The following is a 19,182-nucleotide window of genomic DNA, read 5'->3' as shown; positions in this document are numbered from 1 at the left end:
CTTTCAAATTCCTCGATTTATAGGCGTTTCATCACACGTTCCCTTTACTATTCATGTGTTTTGCGACGCATCTGAACGAGCCTATGGAGCAGTTTTATACACAGTTAGTTCTCATGGTGATCAAGCAAACGTGCATTTAGTGTGTAGTCGCGACAGACTTGCACCTATCAAGAAAGTCACCTTGCCCCGCTTGGAACTGCTAGCGGCTCTGATGGGAGCTCGATTGTTGCGATACTTCTGTGCTGAAACTAATATTCCTATGTCCAATGCAATATTGTGGAGTGATTCCCAAGTAGTTTTGGGTTGGATTCGCAGTGACCCAAATAAATGGAAGACATTTGTTTGCAATCGAGTAACGGAAATTGTTTCTCATACTAATCCTTCCCAATGGAGACATTGCCCTGGAAAGGACAATCCTGGTGATATATTATCAAGAGGTACTTCACCATCAACGCTAAGACATCTAGAAATCTGGTGGCACGGTCCTAAGTGGTTAATCAAACCTGAAAACTGGCCTGATTCTAAAAACACTTATGAAGATTACACTCATAACTTAGAATTAAAGAAGAAGAAAGTGCAGACTCTTTACACTGTCTCTACTCTGCCAATTATCAATGCTGGGAACTACAGCTCTTACTTTAAATTGTTACGCGTGACATCTTGGATTTTTCGCTTTATTCACAACTGCAAAACACAAGAAAATATGGTTGGTGAATTAAATGCCACGGAACTGAATCAAGCTTGCAACTATTGGATACAAACCGTTCAGAAGGAATCTTTTCCTTTAGAATATGAAGCCTTGTCGAAATCAAAGTCACTTCCCAAGAACTCAAAAATAGAAAAACTCAACCCACTTTTTGACAACAACATAATACGTCTTGGAGGCAGACTGCAATTTTCTGACTTATCAGAATCGGAAAAACATCCCATCTTATTGGAAGGTTCTCACCCTTTTACAAGCCTGCTCATACGCCACACACACTTAAAAATGCACCATCTAGGAATTAGGATTGTGCTTTCTCAGCTTCGTTCTAAATGGTGGATATTAAGAGCAAGACAAGCCATTAGAAAGGTCATACACACTTGCCTTCCTTGCAAGATACTGAAGCAAAAGCGTGGTGAACAGATAGAAGCTCCATTACCCGCTGAAAGAATTCAAAAGTCGACCCCATTTGAAACAACTGGAATTGACTTTGCCGGACCCCTCCATGTTAAAAACGAAAAATTGGTTACAAAGGCCTACATAGTCATATTTACGTGTGCTGTAACTCGAGCCATCCACTTGGAAGTAGTGTCTAATTTAAGCACTGATGTTTTCTTACTTGCGCTACAACGGTTCGTATCTCGACGTTCCCTTCCTCATACTGTGTACACAGATAACGCCACAACATTCGGCGCTGCAGACAAGGAGTTGAGGTCCTTGTGGAACATCATATCCTCTTCCAAGGTACACCAGTTTTATGCTCATCACAACATGACATGGAAATTCATCGCCCCACGTGCGGCTTGGTGGGGAGGGTTTTGGGAGAGAATGATTGGTACTATCAAACAGTGTCTGCGGAAGACCCTTGGTAAAGCTTGCTTAGACACTACCAGTCTGGTCACGGTTCTATGCGATATCGAAGCCGCCGTGAACAGCAGACCAATTGTTCATGAATATGGTATTACAGACGATCCGGACGAAGCACTGACACCCTCTCACTTTCTAATAGGAAAACGACTCACAACTATCCCTTCTGGCCCATCGAGTTCGGACTCTGATTTAACACGCATATGGAAAAGTCGTCAACAATTAATGGACTCCTTTTGGAAAAGATGGCAGAAGGAGTATTTGATGGACTTGAGAACATTTCACCATGTGAAGAACCCATCTAACGGTACTGTAATCCGGGTTGGAGATGTGGTCTTGTTGCAGGAGGACGTCAGACCTCGGCACACCTGGAGGAAAGCACGCGTCGAGTCGGTAATCTTAGGCCGTGACAACAAAGCCCGTACATGCATACTGCGTGTAAATGGAGGGACAATTTCCCGACCAGTGCAGCTGGTCATCCCCCTGGAGGTCGACCAGGGCGGGGAGGATGTTGCACGCCTGTAATTACCTAGTAACGAGATTAAGTAAAAGAACTTAGTTGTCTCTGCATGGCAACACTTTAGTTAGTAGTCGTTTGTAAATAAAGGTAGATGTTGTTCTTTTTCAAAATATACTGAAGTTGTGTTTTAATTACGTTTACGAGAATTAATATCAGGCTTATGGTGTTTTGCCATATAAATGCCACATGCATTTCTATGGTTAACTTCAGGAATCTTGCCAAATAAGTTTCTATGGTTGCCATAGGTTACCATAAGGCATGTCTATGCCAAATTGTCTTAAGGGCACAACTTTGTTAAGACTTTAAACATAAAAATTATAGTGTATACATCACTAGATGCACTATATTAAATGAATGGCTGTCATATACCATAAATATAAAGCATTTACATTGCTAAAAGTTCCATTACACTTGAAGCAATAAAATGCACATAACACGGAATAACTGGAATCTGACTATAAAATAAAATGCATAAATGTAATAAAAAAATCCTTCAAGATTTCATTCATTTAATAAGTATATCCTTCAACAATACTAATTACAAGAATTTTGCATTCTTTAAACTGTCTGAAAACTTATAGAATTTATCTTTAAAGATGAATAATTTCTTATTTTGTCTCCAATCATCTTTTGTGGATAAAAGGTATACAACATCTAAAATTTGAAATCTGATTATAAAATTAAATGAATAAAAAGTGCATAAATTATAAATATGATATAAATAGACTTAAATATTATATTTTACTCATCGAATAACACTTATTATGCCATCAACACGTTATCAGACAGCTAAAAATGGCCTCTTTTAGCTGTCTGATAACTAATAGAATTTTTCTTTAAAGATAACTTCTTATTTTATTTCTTCTCATATTTGTTTAATAAAACGCATACAACATAGAATCAATGAAATTTGATTATAAAATCAAATCTGTAAAAGGTATAAAGGTAATAAACATAGTCGTGAAGATTTTATTTTATCTATTTAATAAGTATAAGTATATCCTTCAATAATACTTGTTACGAGAAAATAGCATACTTTTTTCTGAATAATTTCTTATTTTGTCTCAGCTCATCTTAGGTAAATAAAACACATATAACATTGAGTGATTGGAATCAGAATATAAAATAAAATATATTAAAAGTATAGAGGAAATAAACGAAGTTTTGAAGATTTTACTTTATCTATTTAATAAATATATCTTTTAATAATACTAATTACAAGAAATTAGCATACAGTTATCTGGCTGAAAACTTTCAAAATCTATCTTTAACGATGAATAACTTCTTACTTTGTATCTTCCAGTCTTCGGCAAATATTTTTAAAAGTTCTCAATTGCGTGATATTTCCGAGACTGAAAAGGAAAGCAATTATGATAAAAATAGTCTAAATTTTCTATAAAAGTACCATTTTCCTTCAGATTGCGTGATAACTTGTGATGCGTGCTGCTGCTGTTGCTATTTATTCAGAAATAGCAATCAAACTTGTTGTTTGAGTGCGAGTAAGTAATATGTCATACAAGACACTTTGTTAGAACCAAATATCGGAAAATGTCTTTTTCTAGCAATTATGCAAAACGAGTTTATTGAGGAAACATGTTTTGTTTTACAGTGATAGCATATTAATCTCGATTTCTTTCAAAATTAGATTTTTTGGCTGCATTAAAACAAAGCAAAATTGCAGTTCGTAAATATTTTTTCTTTGAATTATTATTTTTATTTTTGACGAAAATGACAACAGAGTATAATTTCATATGCAATAATTTGCTCTTAAAATAGAGTTTTATACATTAAAAATAAACTAAATTCGATATTGGTTTTAAAATGAACATTCGAAAAAAGCTTACGTCAAAAATATAGAATAAAAAGTTTTGCATACTTGGCATGGTTATGCTTAATTCCCACAATTGTAAAAACAAGTTGATACCAGGTTGTGTTTAAAAAAGCAACAAAGTACAATAGCAATCATATTAATTGAATAAATGGTACATTTTTATTCTTTGTTGCTTTAGAAAAAGAAAATATTTTGGAGTCGATTTTCATACTATGATTAAAGCCAAACGTTCTTGTAGATAGAATGATGGACAGCCACCTGTGAAAGAAAAAGGAACAAAGAGACCAAAAATAAAACTAAAGTTAGGCTGCAAATAACAAATCCGCAATTCTTATTCTTTTTTATTTACCACGCACCCTTTTACCCAAAACTCAAATTTTAGCTTAGCGTATTTGCGGGATTTGATGGAAGGAACATTTGAAAACGTGTTTAGTTTAATATAATAACGTAAAGTTAATGACGTAATAACGTACGGGATAGCCTGGTCGTTGGGTGCTGGGCCCATGTCCAAGAATTCGCTGGTTCGAACCCCACCGACCGCCGTATAGTAAAGTGACTGATGCACGTTAAATCTGTCGAGTCGCAAAAGTCCTCCATATTCCCATAACAAATCAATACCTCTGGAGGTACTGGATTGGAGATCAATCGTTCTCTGATTCAGGTCAAAATTACGATCTGTGGATGAATGAATGGGTGTCTGAATGGGCTCGCCCTATAAACGGGTGAAGACGTATGGTGTGGCAGAACTCGGATTCTTGGCCATAGATGGCGCCACTGAAAACAAGAAACGCACACTCTGCTTTAAAATTTGCTCGGTTTTACCGAGCAGGCTTGCCCGTGTGGCAAGAGGCATTAGAAACAACAACAACGTAAAGTTAAACAGGAAGGGTAATACATAAAAATTAATAAAGTACGTTATATAACGTTTTAGCTTAATTAATTGTGTAGGTATATGTTTTTCAGTTTTCGCATGATTTCGTAGAGTTGATCACTATCAATTTATTGACTATTTACTTTATTTCATCCCATTCGAAGAGCTAGTATCCAGCAAGCCATTTAATAAATGTAGTGGGATTGAGATAGAGAGAAATTTATGCATATTTACAATGGCGGGAATATACAAACAAATATAGATACTATTATATAAATGTAAGAAGAAAATATACTTGAAAAGGTAGTCTATCAAACATGCCTAGACTTTTTATTTATTATCCGTAGATGCAAATTATAATTGCTTGCATTTTACTTCGGAATCTTACTTTATCATTTATAGCTTTACAAAAGTAAGTTTATTAATGCATTAAAGAAATTAAGGTACTGGTACCCTGAGTGCATTTCACACTCGTAAAAAAGCATTTTCACAGTAAAATTTTATACTGTACAGTGTATTTATTTAATTACAGTTATTTTACGTTAAATATTAGAGTAAAAATTACGGTATGTTAATTTCTTTTGGTCCTTAGCGTGTCCCAGTGTCAATGGATTTTACAGTAAAAAGTACTGGCTCCATTAATGGCCTCACTTTTAACCGTAATTTTTTTTTCAATGACCCCCTGGATAATGACCTAGATCATACAGGCACCTGAAGGGCTAATTTGTTGGCCACTCTTTCAGGGGCACCATATTAGGTGGGCCAGGGTTGCTCCCACAGTAAGGACAGATAGTAGAGAGAAGGAAAGAACATCCATGCCTTTACCGGGATTCGAACCCATAACCTTTTTGATGCAAGGGCAGTTCTCTAACCCCTACACAGGCCGGTCGGTCTTTTTACCGAAATTGGATTCATAATTTCTTATAGTGTTGAGGTAGACTCCAGTAAATGTGTACTTGTTAACGATTTTAATCTAATACCTTAATGATTTTTTTTTTTTGCAGGGAGAAGAACCTCCTTTAGAGCCAAATCCAGAATATGCCGACGTAACATGGACATCTTCACACCGGACCTTTGGAAGTCATCTTTACTTGAATTGGTCTAATCCGATCCTGCAGTTAGAGATGAGAAAAATATTAGAATTTTGGTTGTCTCAGGGTGTGGATGGTTTTTATTTCAAACATCTGGAGAACATGCATGTTGAAGATCGCTCTCACATTCACCTAATTCTTCACCAGTGGCGAAAAGTGTTAGACATCCACAGCTTCAACAACAGTCACAAAGTTCTCATGATATCACATGAGAACATAGAATATTTATCAATGGTTGTTGATCCCATGACATTTACTTCAATTCCATCCATGATAGATTTGGTTGATGCAAGTCTCAGTTTAAGGAAACCAAATTCTTCCGAACTAATCGTTGTGGCTGAGGAGGTGAAGAGTCTGCGAAAGTTCTGGAATCAGTTTCCCTTTCCTCCCACTATCGTCTGGCATCTGGGCGCTGTGGAAACTATGCGGCTGGCAAACCGAATCGGTTCGGATTTCAACATGGCTGGATTGTTTTTACTAACTATTTTACCTGGATCGTTTTCCATTTTTTATGGTGATGAGATAGGAATGCAAGATTCGTTCGATCCAAGTTCTAAGAAAGTAAGCATGTGAAAATGATTTAAATAAGCTTTGACAACTGAATTTTTCTATTTGGTATTGGTAGATTCCCAAGATGTGAAAATATCTGTCACAGAATCTGGGGAAGGGAATTTTCTTTATCTATTATTACTAATTTAAAAGAAAGGAAAAGTAAGTTCAGAAGAACCTAGAGTATGTCATGAGGTTTCAGTTGCTGAAAAAAATACTACAAAATATTAAAATGCAAGCAAATTATTGGAAGAGAACTTTACCGCTGTCTTCTCATAATTTATTTTCATTTGTATATTCTAAAATTTTCTTTTCAGTATTCGAAAACTACATGGCTTATTCTAGGTTTGTCTGGACGCACTTTTCTACCCTCTAATTTTCAAATTAGTGATGAAGGAGAAAGAGAATTTGCAAGGAGAATTTTTTACCGCAGTATGGCGTCATCTACAGGGTGGAAAAATTCTAAATATGCTTTTAATCCTCTTTATTTATTTTTCACGAATAAACTAATGATGGATGTTTACTTTATTTAGCAATATCTTTCGATACACGTAAAAAATACAAGGCCGTCACCCAATCACAATTTGAGGTATAAAACGAGCAGTATGTTGGATTTTCTATCAATTGTTTTATGACAAAACTATGCTGACACAATTCTTAAATCAGCAATTTTTAGTAGTTAAATACTACTATACAGTTGCCTGTTTTAGATTAGTATCTTTGTTATTAAGATGAATAGAATTTTTCATCCTCATCCAAATCAGTTTTCAGTAATACAATTATATTTTAAAAAATCTAAAATTTGACAAACGCGTAGTTATAAATTACTTCCTCAAAACCACAAATAGCAAGGGAAAATCAATAAATGTTCTAAAAATAAACAAGTTCTATTTCTCCTTATGTAATAAAGCAAAATCTTTATATCTTTTTAAGTAGGTTTCGTTCTGCCTAACAATACTTATCATCAAAAATTTTTTAAGTACAAAAAAAAAATAAAGTACGATAGTTTTGCATTAAGCAAAAATTTTATTAAGTACAAAAAAGTAAAGTACGAAAAACTATTGGAGAACAAAAACAAACTAAAAATTTGTCCGAAAATCCAAAATGACGAGAGTTGAGGCCTCCTAATCTTAATTAGAAACTCCTAATTTTCATTGCAGATATGGGATTTCTTGAAAAGTACGACAATTTGGTTCATAGATGCTGTAATTTCCATTTTGCGTCATAGGTGGTGCTGAAATTGAAAAATGAGGATTGTGTTAAATTTGTTTAAAATCGAGATATCTCGAGAAATTCACATCAGATTTCAAAAACATGAATAGACTTGTTTGACTTTTTGTATAAGCCTTCTTTTTCATGATACGAATCTTTCTTCCACTTCTGGTGCTCCTCGGAGAGGGTGTGTGTGGGGGGGAGGGTTGCTATTTTGATATAAAATATTTCACGCGTGTATTTTTAGATTTTTGATTCGAGGCGTATTTCACGAGATATTTGACCCGTAAATCTTATCCTTCCTTAGAGTTAAGGATATATTTTTTTATAAAACAGTTTTTCTCGTCATTCCTTTATTCAATCTTTACTCATAATATACAAAAAAGCTCTTTTTTCACTATTTATCATGTTTTATTATAGACGAGAAACGTTATAAACACACTAACAATACGAATTAAAATTGTTGTAAGTGGAAAACTTATAAAACTGATTATTAATACAAAATTCAATGTGCTTATATTGAGGCAAAACTTTATGAATTATTTAGGAAAACATCGCCTAAGTTATAACCCTTTTGAAACAATAATAAAATATTCAAAATTAAACCCAATTTATATTCCTTTGAAAACACTTCATGGAGTGTTTTAGCAAATTGTCAATAAATTTCGGAGAACTGTCATCTTGTGCTTTGCAATTCTCTAAATAAGTGGATAATATATTTCAGTCGGATAATGAATGGGTGCTGTAAAAGACCCCTTACGGGCTCAGAAAATATAATATCTTTATTTGATGTCCGTCTTAACTGGACCGTGTAAGATGGAATGGTGCCAAAGAACGAGCCAGGTCATCAGTAAAGCGTCTTATTGGCGACTTCTTTAAGTTTTCTGCACAAACGGCACTGACATTAGAAATTAGATTAGAGTAACTTGAAGTAAATTTCAAAGTTGTATTTAAAAGAAAAAAATATATACATGCTTTTATAATCACTATTTTTACATTATTATTAATTAATATCTTTTATATTTAGATAATCAGTTTTTTAGTAATTGATCCGTGTTTTCAGCTAAAGTTTAAGCAATTGGTGAAGTTGCTAGCCTAAAGAAATAATGTATTGGGTATTTTTTCTTTCACATAAATAACGACGCTTTTTGTTTCTATTTAAAAATATATTTAATCATTACTGAACCCTTTCTTACAATCCTTTTTCTGACGCTCTAATTACCAGCAAAAATATATTTTGCTATTTTTTAATTATAAAAAAAAACAATGTTATTGGTACTAAAAAAATCTGCTAGATTATCGGAATTATATTTATACTAAAATATAAAATCCAAAAAATGTTGTTTGAAAAACAATTTTTTTTTCATATTTAAAAATTTATTGATTCATTTTGTAAATTAAATAAATTTCATTGATGACTAAATGTTTCTCTTGGACAGAAATAACTGCAAATAAGAGCCAAATTAAAAAATTATTGTTTGGAAGAGAGCCGTGTTTGGGTGATTTTACCTTCAACGCAGAAAAGACACAGGTTTTTCATGTTGTATTTCATAACCATAAATTATTATAATGCTAAATATAATATTTTTTACTTGTTTTGACCTAAATTAATACAAAATAATGAAAAAAATATGTTTAGTTTAAAATTTTGGTTTCATTATAAGATCGAATTTCTTTTATGTTATTTGTGTGCTTTGAGGTATATTACCAAAACAATCAATAATTTAACGTCCATTTTAGGTATAATTTTGCTTACAAAGCTCACTTTTCAAGCTAAGAGGCAAAGTTCCGTAAATCCATGTTAATAATATGTAACTGTAGAGTAGTAGAGTGTTTTACGGGTATACAGTCAAAATGTTCAAATCTACAATCAAACCATTTTTTTACTGTCAAATACCTTCAAATGAAAGCTTTACGAAATCATTGCAGAAACTGAATTGCAACAGAAATATTTGCCAACATATGTGTTGAATTAAACATGTCAGTAAACAAAAACTCTTAATGGACACTTAAAAGTTCTCCCTGAAAACGCAATTATATATTCCGGTTCTTGAAACTATGTGTTCAAAATTCTTCCTAACATTGATAAATTAAAAACAAATGCGATCATTTAAAAAAGAAATATAAATATGTTACAGATAGTAATATTTTCAAGTTTTTTGAACGTTTGCTTGTAATACTTTTAAATTATTAATAACTAGCCGCCTAAGGCGGCCAGCTGTCCGCCACGCTAAAGGTTTCCACAAATAAAGTTTTTTAAAACATAGCAGGAAATCTGAAGATTAGTGGACAATTAAAGTGTTTCTGTCCTGCAATTTTGTCTTCATATCCAGTTCTGCTGCAGATGTGTTATAGCTCTTGAGGATGTTTGAAGATGTAACTTTGCAATGGTAACCTAACCTATAATATAACTATCAGGTGGAGACTTGTTTTTTTTTCTTAAAAAAAGGCCTCAGAAATTGTAAAAGCATACAAAAGTTGCTTTAAATACATGAAAAGAACACGAAAACGAATTAATTTTTTATGGTATCTATTTCTCTATAATTTTTTTATGGTATCAATTTCTATTTCTATATCGCTATAAAAATTAACGTCGGGTAGACTATATTTGAGGGTGCCCCTTGATTCTCGCCAAGTTGTGATCGCGGTTGATCGCCAAGCTGGGCGATGTTGAAACCCAATCGTGATTCTCAACGGTTTAGATTTTAGCGTTATTAATGTTCAACGGTATGCGTAATTTCAGAGGTCCATTAGTTCTTCGTTAGATACTGGCTGGTAAGGTTACTTTTACTTCTGGTCAATAAGATCGAAGGTATGTGGGCCGTCGTAAAAAGGGACTTTATAAAAAAATGTCATCACCAGATCGGTACCACAAACGCCATTTTCGATTCATATTTCGCCGAATTTATGTGACGATGGATGTACACAGATTCTATTCACAATAAATTTAGACAGTATCTAACTGTTATTAGATAATTCTGTGCACCTAAATCTGAGTATATTCAAGCTTAATGAAGAAGTGAGTTGTTTTTTTTCCTTTTCTTTCTGCACCTACTCCATTAATCTTTGCTTCGATTCAAAATCCTTTTTATTGGATTTATTAATTTTGCTTATATTGGGTTCATTGCAAGCTTTATCCGATGTTTTGTTGAAATTTTCCAATGTTTTTTGAAATATCATTATTGTTTGGCCGTTATTTCTGTTACCACGGTGTTCCGCGCAAGCAGGAAAAGCGCCAAACATAAGTCACCAATTTCGCCAAGGGGCATCCTCAAGTATAATTTTACCTTATCGTCTTCGCTTAAGAAAAAAAAAAGAGCGTGAAAAGAAGAAGAAAAACTTATTATAACAATTATGAACAGCGATAAATATATCAAAGCGTAGCGTTCTATTTACGTATCTAATATGTTGCCACATTTTTAGTACAAAAGTTAAAGTTTTATCCACTTTGATAAATGTAAACTAATGCGAATCTTACAATTAAATTACTAATTCCTTCGTATATCATTGGTTTAAGTTGTCGAAAATTAATATTTCAATTGTAAGGTTCGCATTAGCATACATTTATAAGAGTGGAGAAAAGTATATGCATTTTTTAATAGTTTCTTGAATATGGCTCTTTGAAGACGAAAAAGCATAGATTTTCTTACAAAATGACTGATAACTAAGAAACTAATGTAAATTTTTGAAAAAGAAAAAAAATACTTCTTCATTATGTCAAAACACAATTATGTGCCGAGTTTCGTGCCTGGGCGAGGCTTCTGGGGCGATATATTGTGATTACAGACACACACACACACACACACACACACACACACACACAGCCGCGTTTATTATTATGTATAGATAAAGAATTACATTAGTTTAAATTATTTCTAGTCACCTTGGATACTTTCTGGAAAAATTTAATAAATTTAATGTCTGTAATTCTCAGATAGGGTAAGATAATTTAAAACTTACGGCTTTTCCAACAACTTTTTTTTGTGATTAATAATGATCTTGAGTGGATATAAAAATAGATTAGCTATTTTTATTTGTTGATTGTACGTAAGAATAATATTCTAATTTCTTATAATTTTTATAAATACATAATAGTAAATGCTTGTTTATAAAATGCAATTAAATTATAACTGGCTAATTTATATTAATTCTTTCGAAACAGTTTTACTTATTTGTCAAAATTTGAATTCTGCATTGTTACGTCGATGAAACCATATTTTTGCTCTGTTTTCATTTTTATTATTGTGCATCAAAGTAAACAAAAACAAAGTTGTGTTTGATAAATAATAATAAAATGTGACCTATGGAGGTGGTTATCGTTTTAAAATTAATTGGTGAATTCGCACAGGTTTCATCATTGCAGATATAAGAATATTTTTGGTTGTTATAGATACATCTTAATTTGGATGTAATATAATGATGAGAAATGAATAAAATCGTTTAATAAAAATTGATTTATTAAGTATTGAAAATGGCCATATTTCAAAATATAAAAGTAAAGAAAAGCTCCTTAAAGGGATCAAGAAAAATCATTTTCTTCATTTCGAGAATTTCAGTTAAGATTGATATTCAACGGTTGGCACCCCCAGAAGCCGAAAATTGGATATTGAAAGCAAATGAATTGCTCCCAACGGACAGTTAGGAGCATGGGAAGAGATCCAAGGGTGGCGAATAATCCGAAGATAACGTAGTCAAAAAATAAAGCCAACTCCCCATAATCAGTATTAGATTTGAAATAATTTGGAGATAGCGAATAGCCAAAAGGACTGTTAGAATTAGTATAATCATGTATCAGAAACATATTTGTGATAAGAAATAAAGAGTTATAAATAGATTTTTGTAATCGATTAGTCACGATAGTGAATTAATAGCTGTTACATTAGTATTGAAATAAAACGTTAGCCGTTAAAAAAGAAAAAAATATATTCGCTTTTTACAAATTGTAAGAAAAATTAAATAATTTATTTAATGTAATTTAATTAAGAAAAATAAGTTTGAGAAATTAAAAAAATTTTAAAAGCTAGGAAATATGTAATGCCTATTGTGGCATCACATGGCCTTTAAAAAAAGATATTCAATAAAAGCCCCCTAAACTTTTCCTTTTCTTTCGACAGGTGTACAGAGGAGGACAGTTGGGTCCAATGCAGTGGACTTCAAACTACCAAGCCAATTTCACAACTGAGAGTAATTTACCATGGTTCCCACTTCATCCAAACTACGAAAACGTCAACGTAGATTCACAACCGAAAAAACTCCAACTTTTCAAACAATTAGCCGCCCTGAAGAGAAGCAGTCACCCCCTCTTACCAACAATCGTTCGACCAGCCATGCAAGAGGTGTTCTTTTTATTCAATACACCACAAGAAACGGAACCACCAGAATACAGATTCTACCAGAACCCGTGCGGATTATTTATGACAGAGATTCTTCATAACGAAGGGGTTCTTTTCGCAAACTTTGGACGTAAAACGTTCAAACTAGGAGAGAATGATTGTAAAGACAAAGACGATTTGAGATCTTTCATAACATTCGAAACATTCGAAGTGATTCTGGCTACGAACAAGTCGTTAATTGGGGAAATGAAATGGCGGGATCTTGAGTTAAATCCAGGTGATGCCATCATTGGGCCCATCAGCACCTGATTTCTATTTTTATGTTTGGAAGGATTTTATCGGCTGGTATAGAAAAGTTCTCCATTCATATTGATCTCATATTACATCTTGCAAATGAAGTCTTTTTTAATCATTGGAAATTTTCTTAAATTTACGCAGCGAAATTTGATGGTATTGTAAATTGATTTCAAGTCCATCTATCATTGTGAAAATAAAAAATCATCATGTGTAAACTTCATGTTTTAAAGAATAATAAATAAAACATAATAAAAAAAAACATTCAACAGGAGATCCGTGTTTTAATTTCTTTAGATAATTTTTACTTTTATTACGATATAAAAAGGTACATATCGCAATGAAGGTCATACGCAACTTCGGCTTAATTTTCGTAGTTTTTAGAACGAAAATATAAGAGATAATATATGTTTTCAAGTTTACAAAAAACAAATTGAAACCATAACTTTTGGCTCATAGCGGTTTTTGTAGCAGCTTGTACTTCGATACATGCTGTTAGGAATTTTGAGAGCGTTCAACACTAAAATCTCTCAAAAATTTGCTGTTGTATCAATTTTAACCATATTAATCATGCAACTTAATATTTTTTTTAAGCTTGCTTGCAGAATACAACGTTTCAAGTTGAACGAAGATATTGTTCACAACTTGGCCAATGTTCACAATTTGAATCCTTATTAAGATTGCAGCAAATTTGAGCAGCGTACTATGGTACATTATTAAATATATGGAATATTATCGAATATTAGGGTTCAGTACTAAATCCAGATTAATTTGTATTAGACATTAACTGTTCTTCAAAATGTTGAAGCATCAAGTTTAACAATGACTGAATTAGAAAATATTCATATCTTTCTTTCATGTAGATGTAGTTACATAATAAGTTCCCTACAAAAATTAAAATTGTGAATAAAGGAGATTTATATAAATAATATTAAAACTTAGCTTTACTAGTGAGTTTACTAATTAAAGCTAGTAACTTATAAAAATGGTGATGTATTATAACCTTAAAAAATAGGTTTTATTTCTGGTTCCAGCAATATTGGAAATACTCCTTTTTAAATGATTTAAGATATTTAAATATATTGTCAGAATAATGGCATTTCCTATAATGTATCGGCAAAGCATCGAAATCAGAATGAGAACATGGAAAATAAATTATTACAGATTACAAATTTTGAATTCATGGTATTATGTAATTAAACAATGTAAAAAAAAAATTGCAATCAAGCTTGGGAACATAAAATTTAACTCAATTAAAACACATTTCAGCTTTTTTTCATACAACTATATATTATTGAATCATTATTAAAATTCAAACCACACAAATAATATACATAGTCCCTAACCAAATTATTAGACTCACTATAAGATTCTATGTAAAATTTTAATTATCAGGTGATACTATACAGCTTTATTGTTTTTACCCCACTGAAACCGGTTTGCACTTGTTTACGTTCGTGTATCAATTGTTTAACATTGCAATGCAATGCGTTGAAAATAAATACAAATAGGAAGTATATAAAAAGTCTCCCGAATAAAAACTCATTGCATGTATGTTTAAAATTAAAAGTATTGCATATAAACTCGTGCAAAACATGTCATTATTGAAAAACTACAGTGTATTTAATAATTTGATCTAATTAGTATAATATACTAATATAATACCTAATATTACAAATATTCTAATTTATATAATATACCGTCGAATTTATCCAATCGTCGAAATTATATTATATATCGTCATTTAACCAATTGATGCATGAACGTAAACAAGTTCAAACCGGTTTCAGTCACGTAAAAACAATAAAGCTGTATAGTATCACCTGATAATTAAGATTTTACATAGAATCTTATAGTGCGTCTAATAAATTGCCCAGGGACTGTATATATATATATATTAAAAATAAAAAACATCTCATAAACTGTGTTGCTGTTACGTATAAATTAGCAGAAACACAGTTTTACAAGATAGCTTTTATTTTTAATTCTCAACAATTACGAAAAAATCCTTTCTTCCCGATGGTAAATTTAACAACAATACACGCAAGTTAGTAATAGATTGTATAGCTAATAGATTTTAGCTATACAGATAGACAATTTAGCTATCTGTATAGCTAAATTGTTACAGATATCCCACCAATAATATTTATGCAAATAATATTTAAACTTAACTGCACCATTTTGAAACGTCGATGTCCATTCTCCTTATAAGATTGGTTTCTATTTAACTCCAAGCATTTCACAAAACATTAATTTCTAAAAAAATGTTGCAGAATTACTAAAATTACTTTTGAACATTTCTAAAAGCTTACAATCGAAATGTTGCCTAAACAAAAGGTCTTTAGTGCTGCGGAGATAATTGAAAAACCTTCATTAATTTTTCCCTATTGCTTTTTTAAATATTCCCGAACTGCATAGCCTAAATATTCTCTCATTTTATCTGTTCTTTTCTTACTTTTACCTGAGATGCAACAAAGGAAAGATGATGAACATCTGCGATTGTCACAACAAAGGCATTCCCTATGATGTATCAGCAGAATATCGAAACCAGACACTGGGGTTGAGGGAAACTGTGACGGGGAATTCCCCTTCATTGTCCAATCAACAGCTGGGAATGACGCTAACCTACACCATTTATATCCGAACATATTAGATGCGTACTTTTAATGATTTGTTTGAGCAAAAAATAGCGAGAAATAACGGTTGGACTATTAATAAAATTGATATGGAATTTTCCAATTGTTTAACTGTAAAAGTTTCAATATCGTATTTACGCAATAAAGAAGATATGTTGTGATTAGGATAATTAGAATTCATCACAATTTGAATATGAGATAAGTGTTATTGTTAATAATATGTACGAAATTTAATAACTTATGTGTAAAATATTTCAATTTAATCATCTTCATCAAAAGTTGATCAAATTTAGTCATCATTACAAATGCTCATTAAATAATATTTTTAAAACTCACCAGATCTAATGATGTCTAAAATTAATTCCGAACATTTTAGTTCTTAAACATTAAAATAGGAAATTTTAGGATAGAAAATTTTTGACCGCACTCGTTTTGAATAAACCGAACAATACTTATATATTCTTTGTGCATTTTAATATAAAAACGGACGCAATAGGTTTAATATAAGCACCCTATCAGCAACATTGTTGCTACAACGGAAATTTCAGATCCATAATTTACTTTTCAGTAATTAATTAACGCCTAGAATATTGTCTTGTATTAACTCGAATTTTAGATTACTTTCCCTTTTTTTTTCAGGACTTTCTTAACCAATTAGGATTTCTGAAACCACTAACTATGTTTTTATCCAACCAATAATCTATTATTTATTTAATATTTTGTTTAACTTTATGAAATTATGAAGTCATGTACCAACGAAAAAGGAAATGTTAAAATTCAAATAAACATATATACAGTAGAGTTCCGATTGTTCGAGCCCCGGTTATCCGAGTTTCCGCTTTAACCGAGCTATCAAATATTTCAAGGATTTTTTTTGTTCTAGTTTATTTTTAAAAAAACAGCTGAAAAGTAAATCTGAATTTTATCTTCCAATCACTCAAAAAAACAAAATCCAACAACTTGGTCTGATGAAATTATCGTTAATATCGTCAATAATGATAATGAATCTAGCGAAGATGATGAAGACAGTGATTATTAAAATCAACATATAAAAATCTCTCATACAGATGGACTAAAAGCTATCGAATGTACTATTGAATATATAGAACAACCTTCCTGTTATCCCTAAAAAAGGCGAAACATTACTACAGAAAAGCGCCAAAGTTACGCAGAACGAAAAACGATTAAGGACTTTTTTTCAAGTAAAAACTATTTAATTCTCGTAAAGTATGCTTTTTAAATGTTTTTAAGTAAGCGTTTTAATTACAATATGAATTGTATGTGCTATACTCGTATACATTTTGTATTTCTTAAATATATTACATTTATACCTTCTCTTTTTCTTTCCGTTTTTATACTCTTCGCTTTAACCGAGTTTTTCAGTTATCCGAGTTTGTTGCGGTCCCCATTAACTCGGATAATCGGGACTCTACTGTACTTTTCAATAACAATATAATATTATAAGCAAATATGAAAACGAAAGGGAATTATGAAAAGAATATGAATTTAAAAATAATTGCATTAGTTTTTTTAATCAAGTTTTGCAATTCGAAGTATAATAATTAAATTCAAAATAAATAAATATTTTTTCTGGTTACATTTTTTCTGTCTCACAGTTTATTACAGTTCGTTTTTAAAAACCATAACTAAGTATATTTTATTCAATTTCAACTTACGCATATTACAAAAACTACTTAACTAAAATCCACTGTAGGCCCGCAAATTCAGCTGCTTAACATAAAAAAATTCAAAATAAAAAACAATACTTTTAAAAACCACGTTTTTGTAGTAGAGAATAATAATTAAAATAAAATTTGAAAAACGAAAAACGTGGGGCGCATGAAATACATAACAGTAATGTTATATTAGTGTGTGTATGTGTGCTCTTGAGAATATGTGTATGTATATCTGTAATTGTAATTGTATCTGAATGTAGATGTGGAATATGTTTGTGTATATGCATATGTATGTAGCTGTGCATGCGTAAATGTGTATAGAAAATGTGTGTATATATGCGTATATGTACTGTTATGTATTTCATTCGCCCCACGTTTTTCGTTTTTCAATTTTTTTTTAATTATTATTCTCCACTACAAAAACGTGGTTTTTAAAAATATTGTTTTTTATTTTGAAATTTTTTATTTTAAATTATAATTTTTTTTAAATTTTTTAAAAATTATTACTTTTTAATTATTATTCTTCACTACAAAAAACGTGGTTTTTAAAAATATATATTTTTATTCAGATTATTTTTCTTAGTCAAGAGTAGTCAAGACTACTTAAAGACCTCTACTAAAATAAAAGAACTTTCATTTTAAATTAGGGATACGAAAATCTTTATATAAAAACAATACCTTTACGACTTTCATTAGTTTTATGCTGATGACAACCAAAACGATCTGGAAATGAATGAGGGAAAACTGGATCCTACCACGTGATTTTTCAGCCAATAAAAATACTCCGACAGTAAAAATCTTTTCACCTGACAAGTAATACTAATTTGAAATAATGGAATCGACAACAAAAGACAATCTCGAAAATGAATTTTTTTTTTTAAATTTTAATTTTATTTTACTTTGTATGTCTTTTTTCTCTTCATTTTCTTGCATTGTCATCCAATTCTGAACTATGCGCCAAATTTGAAGTTTGTGGCTAGTCGGAAAGTTAGTTTAAAATCGATTGCAAAATTCCACCCGGACAGACATACACGAAGGCAAGTTTATATAAACGTGGTAAAAAAAGAACTTCAAGATTGTTTTTTATAAAACAGAGAAAATTTCTTCTAAATTAATTCATAGTCATTTTTTGGTTCGAATATTAACAATTGCTAGAGAACTTTATTTTTAAATTTAGAGTTGCACCAAAGGAAACTCGATCATTTACGATTCAGTAACCGAAAAAAATTGAGAACTCGTAGTCTAACCGGTTATTTAGAGATCTGGTAGTCAGATTTTAACTTCATTTTTTAAAAAAGATCTATGTTCTAAATTTTCTTTTCTTTTTGCAAACTGCTTCGTACAAAATTAAAATTGAAAGAAAACCTCTTAATTTTATAATTTTATTAAATAAATGAGTAACCCTAGAATAGCAATGACTTATAATAAGATTCTTTTAGCTCAATTAAAACCAATTAAACATTCTATTAAAATTATATATTCTACAACTTAATATAAAAGAAACTCGAACATTTTCATTTCAGTCGATTAACATTCAATTAATCACATCGCTTTTGTTAATTTATAATTAATTTCACTAAATCAAGTCATTAAATTTCT

General features: G+C 31.3%; 1 protein-coding gene across 1 annotated transcript in view; it reads left to right on the top strand.

Moving 5' to 3' along the window:
* LOC107443399 (maltase A2) overlaps positions 1-13,533 on the top strand; it is a 64,289-nt gene extending 50,756 nt beyond the window's left edge. Inside the window, exons 3-4 of the mRNA XM_021145840.4 lie at positions 5,797-6,444; positions 12,759-13,533. Coding sequence (XP_021001499.3) covers positions 5,797-6,444; positions 12,759-13,286 — 1,176 coding nt within the window. The 3' untranslated portion in view covers positions 13,287-13,533. The remainder of the gene's footprint in view (positions 1-5,796; positions 6,445-12,758) is intronic.
* Positions 13,534-19,182: the final 5,649 nt, after the last annotated feature.

The sequence above is a fragment of the Parasteatoda tepidariorum genome, chromosome 10 (genome assembly GCF_982258835.1).
Source record: "Parasteatoda tepidariorum strain Cologne lab strain chromosome 10, Ptep-v5.0, whole genome shotgun sequence".
Taxonomy (NCBI): Eukaryota; Metazoa; Arthropoda; class Arachnida; order Araneae; family Theridiidae; genus Parasteatoda; species Parasteatoda tepidariorum.
The sequence above is the reverse complement of the archived record's forward strand: the minus strand, read 5'-3'. Positions and strand labels throughout refer to the sequence as shown.